This window comes from Sinocyclocheilus anshuiensis, unplaced genomic scaffold (assembly GCF_001515605.1).
Source record: "Sinocyclocheilus anshuiensis isolate Anshui unplaced genomic scaffold, SAMN03320099.WGS_v1.1 scaffold217, whole genome shotgun sequence".
Classification (NCBI taxonomy): Eukaryota; Metazoa; Chordata; class Actinopteri; order Cypriniformes; family Cyprinidae; genus Sinocyclocheilus; species Sinocyclocheilus anshuiensis.
The window spans coordinates 2,235,518-2,251,031 of record NW_015536538.1 but is presented as its reverse complement, the minus strand read 5'-3'; the positions used below and the strand labels follow the sequence as shown (position 1 = coordinate 2,251,031).

Below are 15,514 nucleotides of genomic sequence, written 5' to 3'. Positions count from 1 at the left end.
AAAAAAGGCTCCCCTCCACCCCTCAAATTAAAAATCCCCTCTCACAAGAGTCACCTAAGAGGTGAATTCATTTTCAAAAGTGAAATTCAGGCCCTGAATAAATGTCTAAAATTCCTGATTGGAGAATAATTTTACATGATAAAAAGAAGGCTTTAAAAATACTGTAATACTGTAAAAAGTACTCGGCAGATACTGCTTTCTGTGATCGGTGATCGGTCTCAAAAATCCTGATCGGAGCACCCCTAAATTTAATGCGAGCAGCTACTGGTAGCCAGTGCAAATTGATGAAAAGAGGTGTGACATGCATTCTTTTCGGCTCATTAAAAATAATCTTGCAGCGGCATTTTGGATTAATTGTAGAGGTTTCATAGAAGTGGCTGGAAGACCTGCAAAGAGAGCCTAACAATGCCCCTTATCTGTTATAAATCACTAACCCATGGCTTCTTGGGGCTTATTGCTTTAATAATGTCACTTAAGGGAGACATAAAACATAACACACAGTTTCTGCCAATCTCATGTTACCTATAGAGTAGTACTGCATCCTTTATATCTCATCCTTTATAGAATGCATGAAATAGCATTAAGGCCTGTTCACACAAGGTGATGGCAGCTCCCTTGTTTTTACGACCGAAACATACAAACAATTGGTCAGATCCATGCCACTGGGATGTGCGGTCGACATAGATCTTAAACGCCCTCTCTGGGTGCACATCACTATCAGACCCCGCATCAGCAGGGGAATAAGCCTCCAAGACCACTTGCTGGAAGCGAAATGGAGTCGAAGCAACATTAGGAATCAGGCTTAGGTCACAGTAACACCTTAACCAGCCCCGGGGCAAGGTCCATACAAGAAGGGCTCCCTGCAGATCCCCTATTCTCTTAAGAGAGGATAGAGCCAATCAAATTAAATATACAGTTTATTAATATAATGAATATGTATACAAAATAAAAAATAAAAAAGACTGCAAGTGACGTCGCTAGCGGAAGTGCAAGTGTCTGAGTGCACGCCTGAGAATGCACGTCTGAGAGTGCAAGCGCCAGCTGCAGCCAGACCCTTCTCGATATGGCTGCAATGTAAACCTTAAGAGTGGCAGGGGCTACCCCCTTTGAAAAATGACTCTGCTGAAACTCCAGTATTGAACCTAAACGGCAATGAACTGGATCTAGTTTGCGTTGCCTACACCAAGATGCAAAAACATCCACATAAGGGCATACAGGCGCCTCGTGGAGGAGCCCTAGAGTTAAGAATAGTGTCAGTAATCTCCGCTGCGAGGCTAGAACACATTAATGCACACCGGGGCCACATCCATACTCTCCATAAATCCGGATGAGGATGCCAAATCAGAAGCAGAAGCAGAAACAGGCTGTTTTTGTGCATGTCTCTTTAAATGCAAATGAGCTGCTGCTCCCCGCCCCCTCTTCCAGAATAGGGTTGTGCCTTTACAGCTCGTTCCTCAGATACTCCGCTAAAAAACATCTGTTTTTGGTTTTGATTATCAAGTCTATTGTGCTGAAATCATGCGTTTTAAAGCCATATTACTTTAAGCTTCTGATATATGGTTTTCGGAGCACACACATCTGAAGCACGCGCACAGAAAGCAGCTGTTACACGGCATGTGAGTACTAAACTATGTTCTCTTTAATTCTCGTTAAAAACACAGGAGTTACAAAAACAGTCATTTATGTCTGTGAAGGTAAACAGCTGGGAAAGAAATCACATGTTTTTATTAGAACTGTGTGGCAGCAGTAAATAAATCAATAAATGCACTACTCTCTCGTCTCCTCAGAGGCTGGGACTATAAATAGTGTTCGTCAGTGCAGCCAAAGACAACAGTTTGCATGCTTTGCTCCAACTTTTGCCATGGCGTTAGAACTGGTACACCGTTGTCGAAATCAAAATAATGCCGCTGTAGGTGGAAATGTGCAGATTAAGGGGCGGTAATATTATAATGAGATCCTTTTACTACGTCACCAGGGGAGTGAAATCTGGCGCACTGTTTTTTCACAAGCTTGCCGAAAAAGGCTTACCAAAACAAAGTTACTGGGTTGTCCTTTTCTGTGTTGGTAGATGCACCAGGGACACAATTATAGCACGCAAACACAGAAAATATCAGATTTTCATGATTTGCCACCTTTAAAGATAATTTCCGATGGCTGACATCACAGAATTTACCAGTACTTTGGTGCTGTTGTTGCATCCTAGTCAAGACTTTTTTATCACCATTTTCCCCCTGCAAATAGTTTATTTCATGATCAAAATTTACGGTGCCATTGGAAATGAATATGTGGGATTACAAAAGAGAGCACATTTACTGTATATCTTTTGAGTAACAAATAATTCAGTAATACCATACTGACATACACATACTCTAAAACTGACAAACCACACATCACTATATTATAAAGGGAGAAGGTAAAAGTATGAGGAATGTGTTCTGTGTTCAACAAGAGCATTTTTAAATAAACGTCAATTTTTCATACGGATTTTATATTCATTCGTTAGAATTCAGTTCATTAATTACATTTCCTGTTGGCCAAAACGATGCTTTGATGTTTTTGATGCAGACAGGCCATGAAACGGCCTTTAATAATTGTTTTTATTTTATTTATTTATTTATTTATTTTAATGCAGATATGTTTAAAAATGGCTATTGAGGCCATGGAATGACCTGGAATGACTACAAGAATGATAATGGAAGTTGCTTTGTTCATCATAAATGTATCCTAAATGATAATGTAAACACTCTGTGATGTAAAGTTCATCAGTAACTCACCTGTACTGCAGGTGATGCTGGAGGCCTTACAGGTGACGTAGCTTCGTCTTCTGCTCTCCAAGATGGGCAAGAGTAAAAGCGGCCTGAAGAAGGATCTCATGAAGAGAGTCGTGGATCTGCTGCACAATGAACGCAGTCCTGAGCTGCTGTCTGCTGTTCGAGAGCTGCACAAACTCCGGCAGTTTTCCAAAGATGCCCGCAGGAGCTCAAAGCCCAGTCCTGTAGAAATCATCTCCATGCCAACATGTGTCTCGCCCGAGAAACCCCAGACACTCATATCAATCTATACAGAACCACAGATGATCAAACTGCCTTTCTACCAGACACTGGACACAATTCTGCCACCTACACCTCTGGGCATGATGCATATGTGGGAAATCTAGCTTTTAATCATGCATTTAGTTTTTATTTATGATGTCATATTAATTGGGACACTAAATAGCATAATAATTTGACTAATGCACAAATTAATTTGTCACACATCACGATTATGTAAGTGCACTGCAATAAGGTGATAACAAAAAGCTAAAAATATACCCTTTCTCTTATTAAAATCAGTTTGAACCTATGTTTTTGATGTAGAATGTCTGTATGTGCATATACTTTCTCATGTTTTCAGTGCCAATGTATGGAGGAGCCTTGCAGAACTCAGATTTCTTTTTTCATCTCCGTGCAAGTCAACAAGCTCAGATCCAGAACAGCAAGTGAGTTTCTGTCACTCTTTATTTTTCATCAGAGCCTTAATGGACAGTGTTATTGTTTGTTTGTTGTGAGTGATGTTGATATATAACAATATCACAATATAACTTTTTCATTTTCCTTCATGATTTTAAAAGCATGCTAGACAATCCTTTGCAACATATCTTAAAATTTAAATAAATATTTATTATTTCAGTAACCTTACATATGTGCATTTTTGTGGATGTCTGTTTATATTTGTCTGAAAGAGTGAAATGCATGCAATGCAAATTATAAATAAATGGAAAAACTGAACCAAATGTGCGTTTTAAACCAGGGTTATTATAGTTAACTAAAACTAAAACCATGTTTTTGTTTATTTCTTGAGATAAAATAGATGTTGACTCAAGTAAAGTATATAAAAACTATGCCAAATGTTCAGAGAACATTTAAAAGTAACAAAATTATCAAATGGAATGAAACATTTCAAAAAAAGACCTTTTGAAATAATAGAACATTCAGAAATACCATTTTCATAGCTTAATAGGAACGTTAATAACTCCGTCTTAGTCTTAGAAAAAAAAAATGTATTCTAATTGTCTATAAACAGTCGAGGCATTGAAGTTCTGATGATGGCTGGTTTTAAACCGTTGTTGGTTACTTCATTATTTCTAAATGATTGTTTTGACATTGTTCATTCATTTAGCTTCATTTTGTGTCATTTTTACATCTTATTCCCAGTGTACCTGTTCATCTGATAAAATAGGGACTGAACCTTCTCGTCCATGTCGTCCAATCGACCTCACGCCTGATTTGTAGGCCTACCCTACATTCACAAACCGATTATCAGTGGTGTGGGGAAACTTCGGCAAGGTATGTTCTAGTGGAGAAAAGGATGGAAGCCCATTTCTGTCACCGAATAAAAAATAAAACAAGGTAATCATGAGTTCACATCTCACAATTCTGAGAAAATTGTGAATTGCGAGTTTATATGTTTATATATCTTACAAATCTGAGTTTTTAACTTGCAACTGCGAATTTGTATCATGCAATTCTGACATTATTTCTCACAATTGGGAGTTTATATCTAGCATTTTTGACGTTATTTCTCGCACTTGTGAGTTTATATCACACAATTCTGAGAAAAAAAGTCAATTACGAGTTGAGAACTTACAAATGCAAGAAAAAAGTCAGAGTTTATATCACACAATTCTGACTTTATAACTTTATATCTGGCAATTCTGAGAATAAAGTCAGAATTCTGAGATAAAAAGTTGCAGTGACCTTGTTTTATATTTTATTCAGTGGCGGAAACAGCTTCCGTAGTAAAGTCTTCTCTGTCCTGCAGAATAATGCTCAGGATGCTCAGGAGTTTTGTTGTTTGACTTTATTGCAAGAAGATAAGAAAGCCGAGATGCAGGACATCTGAGCATCTCACTCACAGTTTACACTTTTATACAGTTTTCAACCAATGATCTTATCGCAGATGTTCTTTTTGGCTCATCTTCAAACTCTTGCTACAGTTACTTCACTTTATCGTCTTGCTTTCTTTCTAAGACTGCCAAATGGCTTATCAGAAAGTGATTATTCAGTGTGTTTGCCTCATTATTTGTATCGAAAGGCCATGTTTGAGGGCAATGTGACCTAAAAGATCAACCTAGTATCAGTGCAGATGCCAGCTGCAAGCAACTTCAGCTATAATCCCATTCTTTCGCGTGTGACTTCTCTCAAAACATAGCATTCGAACTACGTCTACAATAGTTTTCTATAGGATAAATAAAATATTTCATCAACATCTGTCTCAGAAATGATCTCACGTTATAATATTCATGAGGAGGCGGGCCTGCCAACTTTAATCAACCGCTAACAGACCAGCGTTGACCCTTGAACATCAGTGAAATGTTCCAAGACCAGAACATATGGTCCAGTCTTGAAATTTGAGTTGGTCCAAACTTTTTATTGTTAAAAGAGAAAAAAAGAAAAAGAAAATTAATCATTGTGTTTAGTGAGCAGATCTTTTCTGTAACATATTCTGTATTATTATTATTATTATTTATTATATTATTATTGTTATTATTATTATTATTATTATTTCAAGTATATATTTTATTTATTTGTGTGTATTTGTTATTTATTTATTTATTTTGACAGTTTCTGAGAAGTTGTGCTCTGATCCAGAAAATGAGGTTTCTACTACAGATTTGCAAGTATCTCTAATCTGTCCAGTAAGTAAGAATTCAGGTATTTTTGTCATTTTTATCAAAATTTTATTTCCACTACATCTCAAATTATATATGGTATTATGTATATTTGACAGCAAAAAGTTTTCAGGAATGTTTATTTAATGAGCTTCATTTAACAAGAAGTTGTTTGAAGTTGTCAGAAACCTGTTTGTTTTATTACAAATCAGCCCATGCAATTGAAGAATAATGTTATTTAATATCACTGATATTGTTACTATTTTGAATTAAATATATTTTTATATTTTCTGTTTTCACTTTAATTTCAATCAAAGTTTTAGTAGTTTTATTGTGTTTGTAATTTTCATTTGTTTTGTTTTTTTTAAATATGTCTATTAAGTTTTTATTAATTTTAGTTTTATTCAAGTTAAACTTAAAAAATAAGAAATGTTGCCTATGCAACTAGCTGAAATAAAATCATTTTTAAAATCTTTAGTTTTATTTCAGTTAACATTTTAGTTTAAAGTAATGAAAATGTTTTTATGGTTTTAGTTTTAGTTAACAATAACAACCCTGTTGAAGAAACACCCATGCCTCTGTATTCCTCTGTGAAACACAAGCAAAGATGTTTTCCTGGAAACAGACACAACAGAACACTTTCTCACTAACAGAAAGTCTGAGTCTCTCAGAACCTGCAAATGAACGAGAAGAAGTCCAGGTGGACGTGTCCCGTGTGCCACAGATACGCTCCGTTTGATGAGCTGCGGATCGACAGGTAATCTCACCTGCAGCCAACCATTCCCTGCTCTTTTACTGCTTTGCTTGCATATTTTATTTAGTAATACTTTGCAGATGAAGTCAGTGTGACTATATATAGCTCTAATAATAATAAGACACTATATAGAGCTGTTACCAAGCAAATGAAATCACAAATGAAGCAACAAAATTCAACTTTGCACTGCAGAGGTGCATCTGAATTGGTACAATTACATCTGCATAAATGTAATGAGATTGATGTTTTCAAAATTAAATTTTGAATATAGAAATATGAAAAAATAAAATGATAAATATGAAGCTTTATCTGCCAGTCAGTGGCGGCGAATCACTTATTGAGTGAATCATTTATTCAAATGATTCGTTCAAAGGAGCTGATTGAGTCAGTAATGAAACACCACTGTGTTGCTCGGAAACAGTTCTGCTATTGATTTGTTTGGAACTATTTTCATAGGCAAAATAAAGAAAATAACTTTTGTTTCAATTTAAAATGTAAATTTAAAACACTGTGTATTTGTATAAAATAAATATCACGTTTGCAATCATGCACATATTTATGAAACCAGCTCTCTCGCTCTTGTGATATTGCTATCATGTTATAATATAAAAAACAAGATCTCATGCAAGTACTTTTTTGCAGTCATATATTGCATTTTGTGGGCATTTGTAGCAATCGGTTTGGTGACACAATCTACTGTTAACAGTAACAAAAAAAATCTAATTTGAAATAAGTTTTTGCTTGCGTTTGAAGCAGGAATTTCTACATTCAATCACAGTAATGATGTTAACAAATAAATCAGACAATGCACATGGCAGTTTAGTGATGTCTGCAGTTTATATAATAAATCCTGAGACATCTCTTCTGCTGCAGTTGCTGTTTGTTTGCTGTGTGAAGTTCTGGAGAAATGTGTTGAAGAGGTGGAGGAGATTGAATATCTGTCTGACAGCAGCTGGAGGGCCGTGAGACACGACAAGAGCGACAAAAACAAAGAATCTGTTCAACATCAACAGATCGAACACAGTAAGATCAGCTGCATTCATCTCTGTGTTCTCATGACAGAGAGGAAGGATCTGATCTGATCTGATTTTCCCGTGATAGATGTGAACTAAACCGGTGCGCAGCGTTATCGTGGATCTGACTCCGTTTTCCTCCGACGATGAAGATTTCCACAAAGAAGAGACTGTTTCTACATATTTAGAAGACAAAAGTGTGCACTTTAGAAAATCTAGTTAAAACTACTAAACCCAAAAGTCGAAAAAACCCAGGTCCAAAACTATTAACTGAGCTTTAAGTATTTATTTTTTCTGTTTTTTTGTTTGTTTCTGTTCTAGATTTTAATAATTGTTAATATTACCTCTGACAGTAATTTAGAATCACATTTCCAAATGTTTTGTAGCTTAATGACAATCTGATGACTGATGTGAACCTGTTCTCATTCATTCATTGTGTTCTGCATGTGGTCAGATGTGTTGTGTGTGTCTAAATTTAGTTGAAACTTATTCAAAGCCATTTTAAAATTACTTTGACTGCACATTCTATACATTATATTTTTGGTATGACTGAGCATTTATATTGATAAAGAATTTGCAGCTTGCCTGCAATGAGTCTGCAAATAAAAATAATAAAATATAAGTAAAGTTGCAATAAATTAGGAAAATACACAAAATTACTAAAACTTTTAAATTAAAATGGAAAAATCAAAACTAATTCAAAATATAAAAAAATTGAGTATTTCAAAGATACTAAAATAACATTGCTATTTAAACAATATATTTTTACCCCCTTAAAAGGTACTGATAACCATAATACCACCTGTAAAATAAATAAAATAGAAATATAATAGAAAAACATATTCGCCAGTATACAATTACATACAGTTGTGTTCAAAATAATAGCAGTCCAACATCACTAACCAGACCAGTCAGTGTTTTTGGTAGAAATTATTACTATTACTAGTATTTTAAATTTCACAATATTACTGCTTTTGCTGTATTTTGAATAAAAATAAAAAATGCAGGCTTGGTGAGCAGAAAAGTATTATTCAAAAACAAATCTTACTGTCCAAAAACTTTTGACTGGTAGTTTATTTTAAAAAATCACAATTAGTGAAACAACTATAACGTGGTAGCTTGTTCAAAATTAAAATAGCAACATAAAATATTAATAAAATGCCAAATGAACTTTAAGCGAGCGTTCCTCTCTCATCTCGCGAGAGTTGGCGCGGGTTCTGCGCTCTGATGTTTCCGGTAACCTGCGGAGAGCAGCTGGGCCGAAGTTCACCGCGTTTTCCTCATCCTCAGCCTCCTCTACCGGGACATCCCGCTCACCGGGACCGGCTTCACTCGCCACGGAGCTCGGGAACTCATTTACCATTACATGAGAGAGACAGTGAGCGCTGACAGACGCTTTAAACCTCAGCAGACACTCGGAACGATGCTAGCAAGCTAACAGCATCCTGTCGCGCGGACCGAGAAATCAAAATAATGTCTTTTATTACTTCTAGTTCATTTATACTAGTTTTATAAAGTGAATGTGCTTTTTGCTAAGGCGCACGTGTGGTGTCGTGTGTTAGCGACAGTAGCACATGTTGTTTATAGGTTACAGGTGATTTTATGGCTTGATTGTTATCTCTATATAGTAACGTTATAAGAGTCCGCATCACATTAGTGTGAATTAAAGTGAATGTCAGCTCACAGTACAGACATTCATACTCCTAGTGTTTAAATATAATTATGATCAGATCTGGACAGTAAACAGGTTGAGGAGTTTTTATAGACTGATCTGGGAACTTACCAGCTCGATGACAAGCTGTAAATCAGTTATTATACAGTAAAGCTCAGTCTGAGCTCGCTTTAGATTAAAGGTCTCCTCAGCCTTTTCAAACATCAGCCATGGCTCCGAAAAAGAGACCAGAGCCCATAGTTATAACCGGATCCGGAGAGGCACAGACGACCTCTACATCCATCGATGCAGCTTCAGAGTAAGTATGTAGTCCAACCTGGAAAGAGAAGATTGTGTGCATGTCACTTGACATATTTTTCGTTATGTAATCTCAGAGCGAATCTTGAGACCCTACAGAAGAAGCTGGAAGAGCTGGATTTGGATGAGCTGCAGAAGAAGCGTCTGGCAGCTTTTCTCACGCAGAAAGCCAATCTGGGCGAGCTGAAAGATGATGATTTCCAGCATATCTGTGAACTGGGAGCTGGAAATGGAGGTGTGGTTAATAAAGTGTGCCACAAACCCTCTGGCCTTGTAATGGCCCGGAAGGTGAGTCGCCAACATTTTTCATTTGCCATTTTCATCAGAAACATTCAGTTTGACAGAAGAGTCATTCCGTGTCAACTCAACCAGAGGTCCCTGGCTCAAACTTTTGATTTTGCTAATATTTTTTCTGAAGAAAGATAGACATGTATAGTGATGAAAGCCAAAATATTAAATGTCATGGATGAATATTTACTGAGTAATCCACTATTTTGTAGATGGGGGTCAAAATGGCAGTTTTCACCTGAGATTCAGAGTCAAATTACAGGGGGTTAAAAATGACTTCAGAAAGATAGCAGCATGAGCATCATAATCTGATCATCGTAAAATCTGTTGACTTGAGCAATCTTTGTTGCTTTATGTGCCGGTGTTGGTCTTTTAAGTTTTTTCTCCGAAGTTTGCATGCCTGTAACTCTAGAAGTATTAAAGATATCTTAATGTCCTTTTAGATATTGGGTCTTAACAAACTTTCCTTTTGGCATCTTTATTTTTAAGGCCCTATATGGTTCAGTTCCAGAGATATTGGGATTTCAATATGGCTCCAGGAGTAAATCGTTCAAATGTACACATTTTCAGTGGCCAAAAACCAAATGTGGGTCAGTTTGCAAAAATATGATGCTTTTCTTTTCTTTTAAAGAGGAATATCTGAAGAACAAATAATATTGAAACTAGATATGTATCTTGTTTCCTTCTGTCAGGACAACTGCATTGAACATACCTGTCTTAGTGCCATAAATATTATTTTTCCAAAGTTTGCATGCCTATAACTCAGGAAGTATTAAAGATATCGCAATATGATTTTAGATTCTAGTTGTTAATAAACTTTTCTTTTGGAATCTTAAATTTCAAGGCCCTACATCGTTCAATCCCAGAGATATGGGGATCTCAATGAGGCTCAATGTCCAGATTGTTGAATATTACCCATTTTCAGTGGTTGAAAACCAGATTTGGTCACTTTGTATGCAGCTGATTCTTATTTTATTCAAACAACAATGTCTGAAGAAGAGATAATGTTTAAATTAGAATTGTATCTTGTTTACCTCTATTAAAACAATTGCATAGAACATAGCTGTTTAACGATTTACTCCTGGAGCCATATTGAAATTCCATTATCTCTGGAACCGAACCATATAGGGCCTTAAAAATAAAGACGCCAAAAGGAAAGTTTGTTAAGACCCAATATCTAAAAGGGCATTAAGATATCTTTAATACTTCTTGAGTTACAGGCATGCAAACTTTGGAGAAAAAACTTGAAAAGTGCTCTTTCCCCATTTTTGAATGGTCACCATTGGCACATAATGCAACAAAGATTGCTAAAGTCAACAGATTTTACTAACAGACCTACCAATCTCTGTGTAAAAATAAAATAATGATGCTGCTCTCTGAAGTCATTTTTACCCCCTGTAATTTGGCTCTGAATCTCAGGTGAAAATTGCCATTTTGACCCCCCTCTACAAAATAGTGGATTACTCAGTAAATATTCATCCATGACATTTAATATTTTGGCTGTCATCACTATACATGTCTATCTTTCTTCAGAAAAAATATATGCAAAATCAAAAATTTGAGCCGGGGAAGCTGATTTCACACGGAATGAACCAGACAAATGTCTTCATCTCAGAAAACAAGTCAAATAATTGCATTTCGTAGTATAAGTTTCACATTTCCGCTTTTAAACCCTCCATCTGTCCTGCTAGACTTTCACAATAAGTGTATAGAGCGCTGCAGCGATGAGATATTTTTGTAAGTTCGCATCACCAGAAACCCAATAGGATTTTTCCACTGGCTTTTGGATTAGTGCAGAAAATCAGCTCTGTGACCAAATGTTTACGAGTCTTGCGTGTTTGTTCGTCATGATAATCTCCACAAATGAACACAACTTTTTGAAGCCTAAATACAATCATCAGAAGTAAAAAGCTACACGTAGGCTATAAACGGTCGCATGACTTCACAACTCTTTCAGTCGTTACTTAAAAACATTTTCCATGAAAGTTTGAGTCAGAATAGTTTGCAAAAGTGTGATTATAAACACAATCTAGTGAGTGGATGAGTTTACCTGTTCGGCGTGACGTTTAATGTCCTGACAATCTCTATAGTCCCATTTAGATGGTTGTTAACAAACGCCTATTTCAAGACAAGTAAAAGCTTTAAAAATCATTAGGAGAAATTACTGGTGGATTTTATGTCCTAGAATAAAACGTCAAAATATCTTGAACTTGTGTGAACCACAGACTTAATTTCCATCATGTAACCCAAAACAAATTTAAAAAACCCAAACTACAAAAAAATGCATCATCCCATCTCCAATCATTCTATCATAAATGTCCCCTGTTGATTTCTACAATGATGCTGTCCATAGACATAATGAAAATACCCAACTAGGCGCGTATGTGTGCTGCATGTGTGTGTTTTCTGTGTTTCTGTAGTTAATTCATCTGGAGATCAAGCCAGCCATCAGGCACCAGATCATCAGGGAGCTGCAGGTCCTGCATGAGTGTAACTCTCCGTACATCGTGGGTTTCTACGGGGCGTTTTACAGCGACGGGGAGATTAGCATCTGTATGGAGAACATGGTACGTTTAGGGGCTTTTTCCCCAAATTTTTTCAGACCAACCCCATTGAGCTAAGATATATACCTGGGCCCGTATTCACAAAACATCGTAAGGCTAAAAGTAGCTCATAACATGCTGATTTAGGAGAGAATCTTAAAAATAATGGGTGTGTCAGTCCTAAATTTAGGACTCCTAAATTTTTGCTCTACAATATTTCTATGAATAAATCTCTGACAGAGCCAAACACTGTGTGCATAGTTAGTAAGCATGCTGACATCATCCATAGCAATGAGGTCGCTTACTCTTAGCTAAAGACTGCTCTCTATTCCTTAGTAAAAGTTTGTTCCTTAGAGAAAGCTCTTAGCTAAAAACTTTTACTGCTATTTAGGAGAACTCTTAGTGGTAAGATAAAATGTTTTGTGAATACGAGCCCAGAAGTCCCTCTGAGATTAAGTAAATCATTTCATAATTTAACAACACTGACACATGCTTGTGGCTCTCTGATATTGTTTAACAATGACATGATATTCAGGTACATAAAATATTTCAATTCTTATTCTGATGTGTTCTGTTTGGGAAACCCTGCACTAACATATATAGATGGCCTAAACAACATGAATACAAAACTTCACAACGAGGGCCCTTTAAAAACTCTTAATTGTGGTTATTGGTTTTGTGTGTTTCTCCTTGTTGTCAGGACGGAGGCTCTTTGGATCAGGTTCAGAAAGAGGCTCGCAGAATTCCAGAGGAGATCTTGGGGAAAGTCAGCATAGCCGTGAGTGTTTACTCGAATAATATGTAAAACTCTGAGTTCAATTACAAAAGCCCAACTTCAGAATGTTTTAGATGTTTCACATGTTTTTTTGTGTGTGTACTATTGGTGCACCTATACAATACTAAAGTGTATATGTAAGTAAAAACATTAGCTGTTGCATGATTTATGTAGAGTGGTACTCTACATTATTAAATAAAATGTCATGTGATGTGTACCGCTGCTCTGGTACAGCTCTAAATGTGCGATCTGCCATTAAATGAAAGATAAAATACAATAGAGCCGTAGAATGTGCAGTGAAAGTAATAGAAGCTTGTGCAATATGTTTTAACAGGCATAATTAAGAGTGAAAATAATTTAAGGAAACATATATTTGATAAAATGAATTAAGCCAGATGATATGATTCAGGTTTCTGAAACTGGTATCTGTAACCATTATTGGAAAGTACCAAAAGTGAAAGTATCAGCGTATCGTACTCTTTCTGGAAAAAGTATTCGTGCATCACTAATGTAGTATTTAAAGCACAATATGATCTGCAGTTGTCACATTTTTGACTTTTAATCTTTTCTTTTTATAGCAATAGTTCCTCCCAAATCTGCATGACTTGCTTTATTCAGTGAAAGGCTAAATGAGATGTCTAGCGCAGTGTTCATGCTGCTCTTTTTCCAAACAATGAAATATCTCCATTGAAGTTCTCAAATTTCATTCATGCTGTTGATATATGGAAAAAGATGAGTTTGACATTCTGTGAAATTTTCCTGTTGTTTCCACAACAAAAACCCCAACTCATATGGTTTTGGAACAACATTTATACCTTTTATTAGATTTCAGAATGTATTTTTCTTTCTTTTTTTCTTCAAACAGGTTTTAAGAGGTCTCGCTTACCTTCGAGAAAAGCACCAGATTATTCACAGAGGTAAAGAAATTAATTAACCCTTACTTTTTTCCCAAGGAGCACATGTGCTCATAAGTTGAAATACGTAGGAGCACATAAAAAATGTTTTCCTTAAACATATACAAGGTGACATTTACAAGCAGAATAATTTAATTTATTAGAACACAAAAAAAGTACAGTGGGTGTTGACTCCACTTCAAACTTAATAATTAATAATTATGCTATTATTTATAGGCCAAATCTAAGGAAACATTTTAGAACCGTCTAAAACATGTATATACTGTACACTGTAAAAATTGTATGATCAATAAGTCATGACAACATTAACTTATCAAAATTTTGAACTAATTTAAATAAGTTATACAAGATTTAACTTATATTTTTAAGTCAGTTTAATGTAATTTAAGTTGAAATTACTTATACAGTTGATTGTACTTAAAAAAAAAAAAAAAAAAAATGTAAGGCAGCAACTTTTTTGCAGTGTATTTATAGTTATTGTGCCTATGAAGTCACATTAGGAAATAATATAATTTCAGTTTTTCATCCCGACATGTAAGACCTCTTTAAACGATTAAAAGACATTTGTTGTACCAATTAAGATGTTTAAGAACTTTTAGGACATTAAATGTAATGAAATTGTTTTGTTTTAGACTTTTTAAGGGCCTGCTGGGACTTTTATTTGCACACATGCTTCTAAACACATTGTACAGTTTTTACACATCTATTTTTGGTCCCAAATATGAGGGCAATGCGTGCACTGTCAAGCCCTGTCTAAACTAAAAACTGAAATAAGTCTAGAATGTGCTAAAATAATTCAGTCAAATTCTGTCAGTATCTGTCAGAAATAATATGAGACTGTCTTTTCTCGTTCACAGATGTGAAACCTTCAAATATTCTGGTCAATTCCCGCGGGGAGATCAAACTGTGTGACTTTGGCGTGAGCGGGCAGCTCATCGACTCAATGGCCAACTCTTTTGTAGGAACGCGCTCGTACATGTCGGTATGTTTCCACTGGTGTTTTAGAGAGGATTAGATGTGACGATTGCAGGGATTAAAGTTCCGTCGCTACGACAGATTTCTGTCAGTTCATAAAGACAGTCACTTGCTTCATTCCTTAAAATTAATTTGTACTACAGAGGTGGCACAGAAGTACACAAACATGGCTTGTAGGTACATTTTCAGATGTTTAATGAGGCTCAGAGGTAGCATGAGTGCAATTAAATTCATGTGGAGATTAATGTTTTAAATATAAAATTTTGAATACAGAAATGATTCAAATAACTGAAATTATACACTAAAAATTAAAGGGGTCATATGATGCTATTTTAAAGATCATTATTTTGTGTATTTGGTGTAACAGAATATGTTGACATGCTTTAATGTTCAAAAAACATTATTTTTCAAATACTGTACATTATTGTAGGTCCTCTATGCCCCGCCTCTCTCAAACATGTCGTTTTCAACAAAGCCCCCTCCTTTGACAAGCGCAGTCTGCTCTGATTGGCCAGCTGACCCAGTGCATTGTGATTGGCCGAACACCACAAGCACGTGTCAGAAATGTAACGCCCCTTACCATAATCGCGAGCGTCAGCTTTCAAAGTAAATATCAAGACAGTTAATAATGTC

At 35.8% G+C, this 15,514-nt stretch overlaps 1 protein-coding gene and 1 pseudogene across 1 annotated transcript in view; both read left to right on the top strand.

The window, feature by feature from the left end:
• Positions 1-2,773: 2,773 nt before the first annotated feature.
• On the top strand, positions 2,774-7,640 carry LOC107696723 (E3 SUMO-protein ligase PIAS4-like; annotated as a pseudogene).
• A 978-nt stretch (positions 7,641-8,618) lies between these two features.
• LOC107696522 (dual specificity mitogen-activated protein kinase kinase 2-like) overlaps positions 8,619-15,514 on the top strand; it is a 14,392-nt gene continuing 7,496 nt past the window's right edge. The window contains exons 1-6 of the mRNA XM_016496884.1: positions 8,619-9,387; positions 9,464-9,674; positions 12,095-12,241; positions 12,918-12,995; positions 13,858-13,909; positions 14,764-14,888. Of these exons, the coding sequence (XP_016352370.1) occupies positions 9,299-9,387; positions 9,464-9,674; positions 12,095-12,241; positions 12,918-12,995; positions 13,858-13,909; positions 14,764-14,888 (702 nt within the window). The 5' untranslated portion in view covers positions 8,619-9,298. The remainder of the gene's footprint in view (positions 9,388-9,463; positions 9,675-12,094; positions 12,242-12,917; positions 12,996-13,857; positions 13,910-14,763; positions 14,889-15,514) is intronic.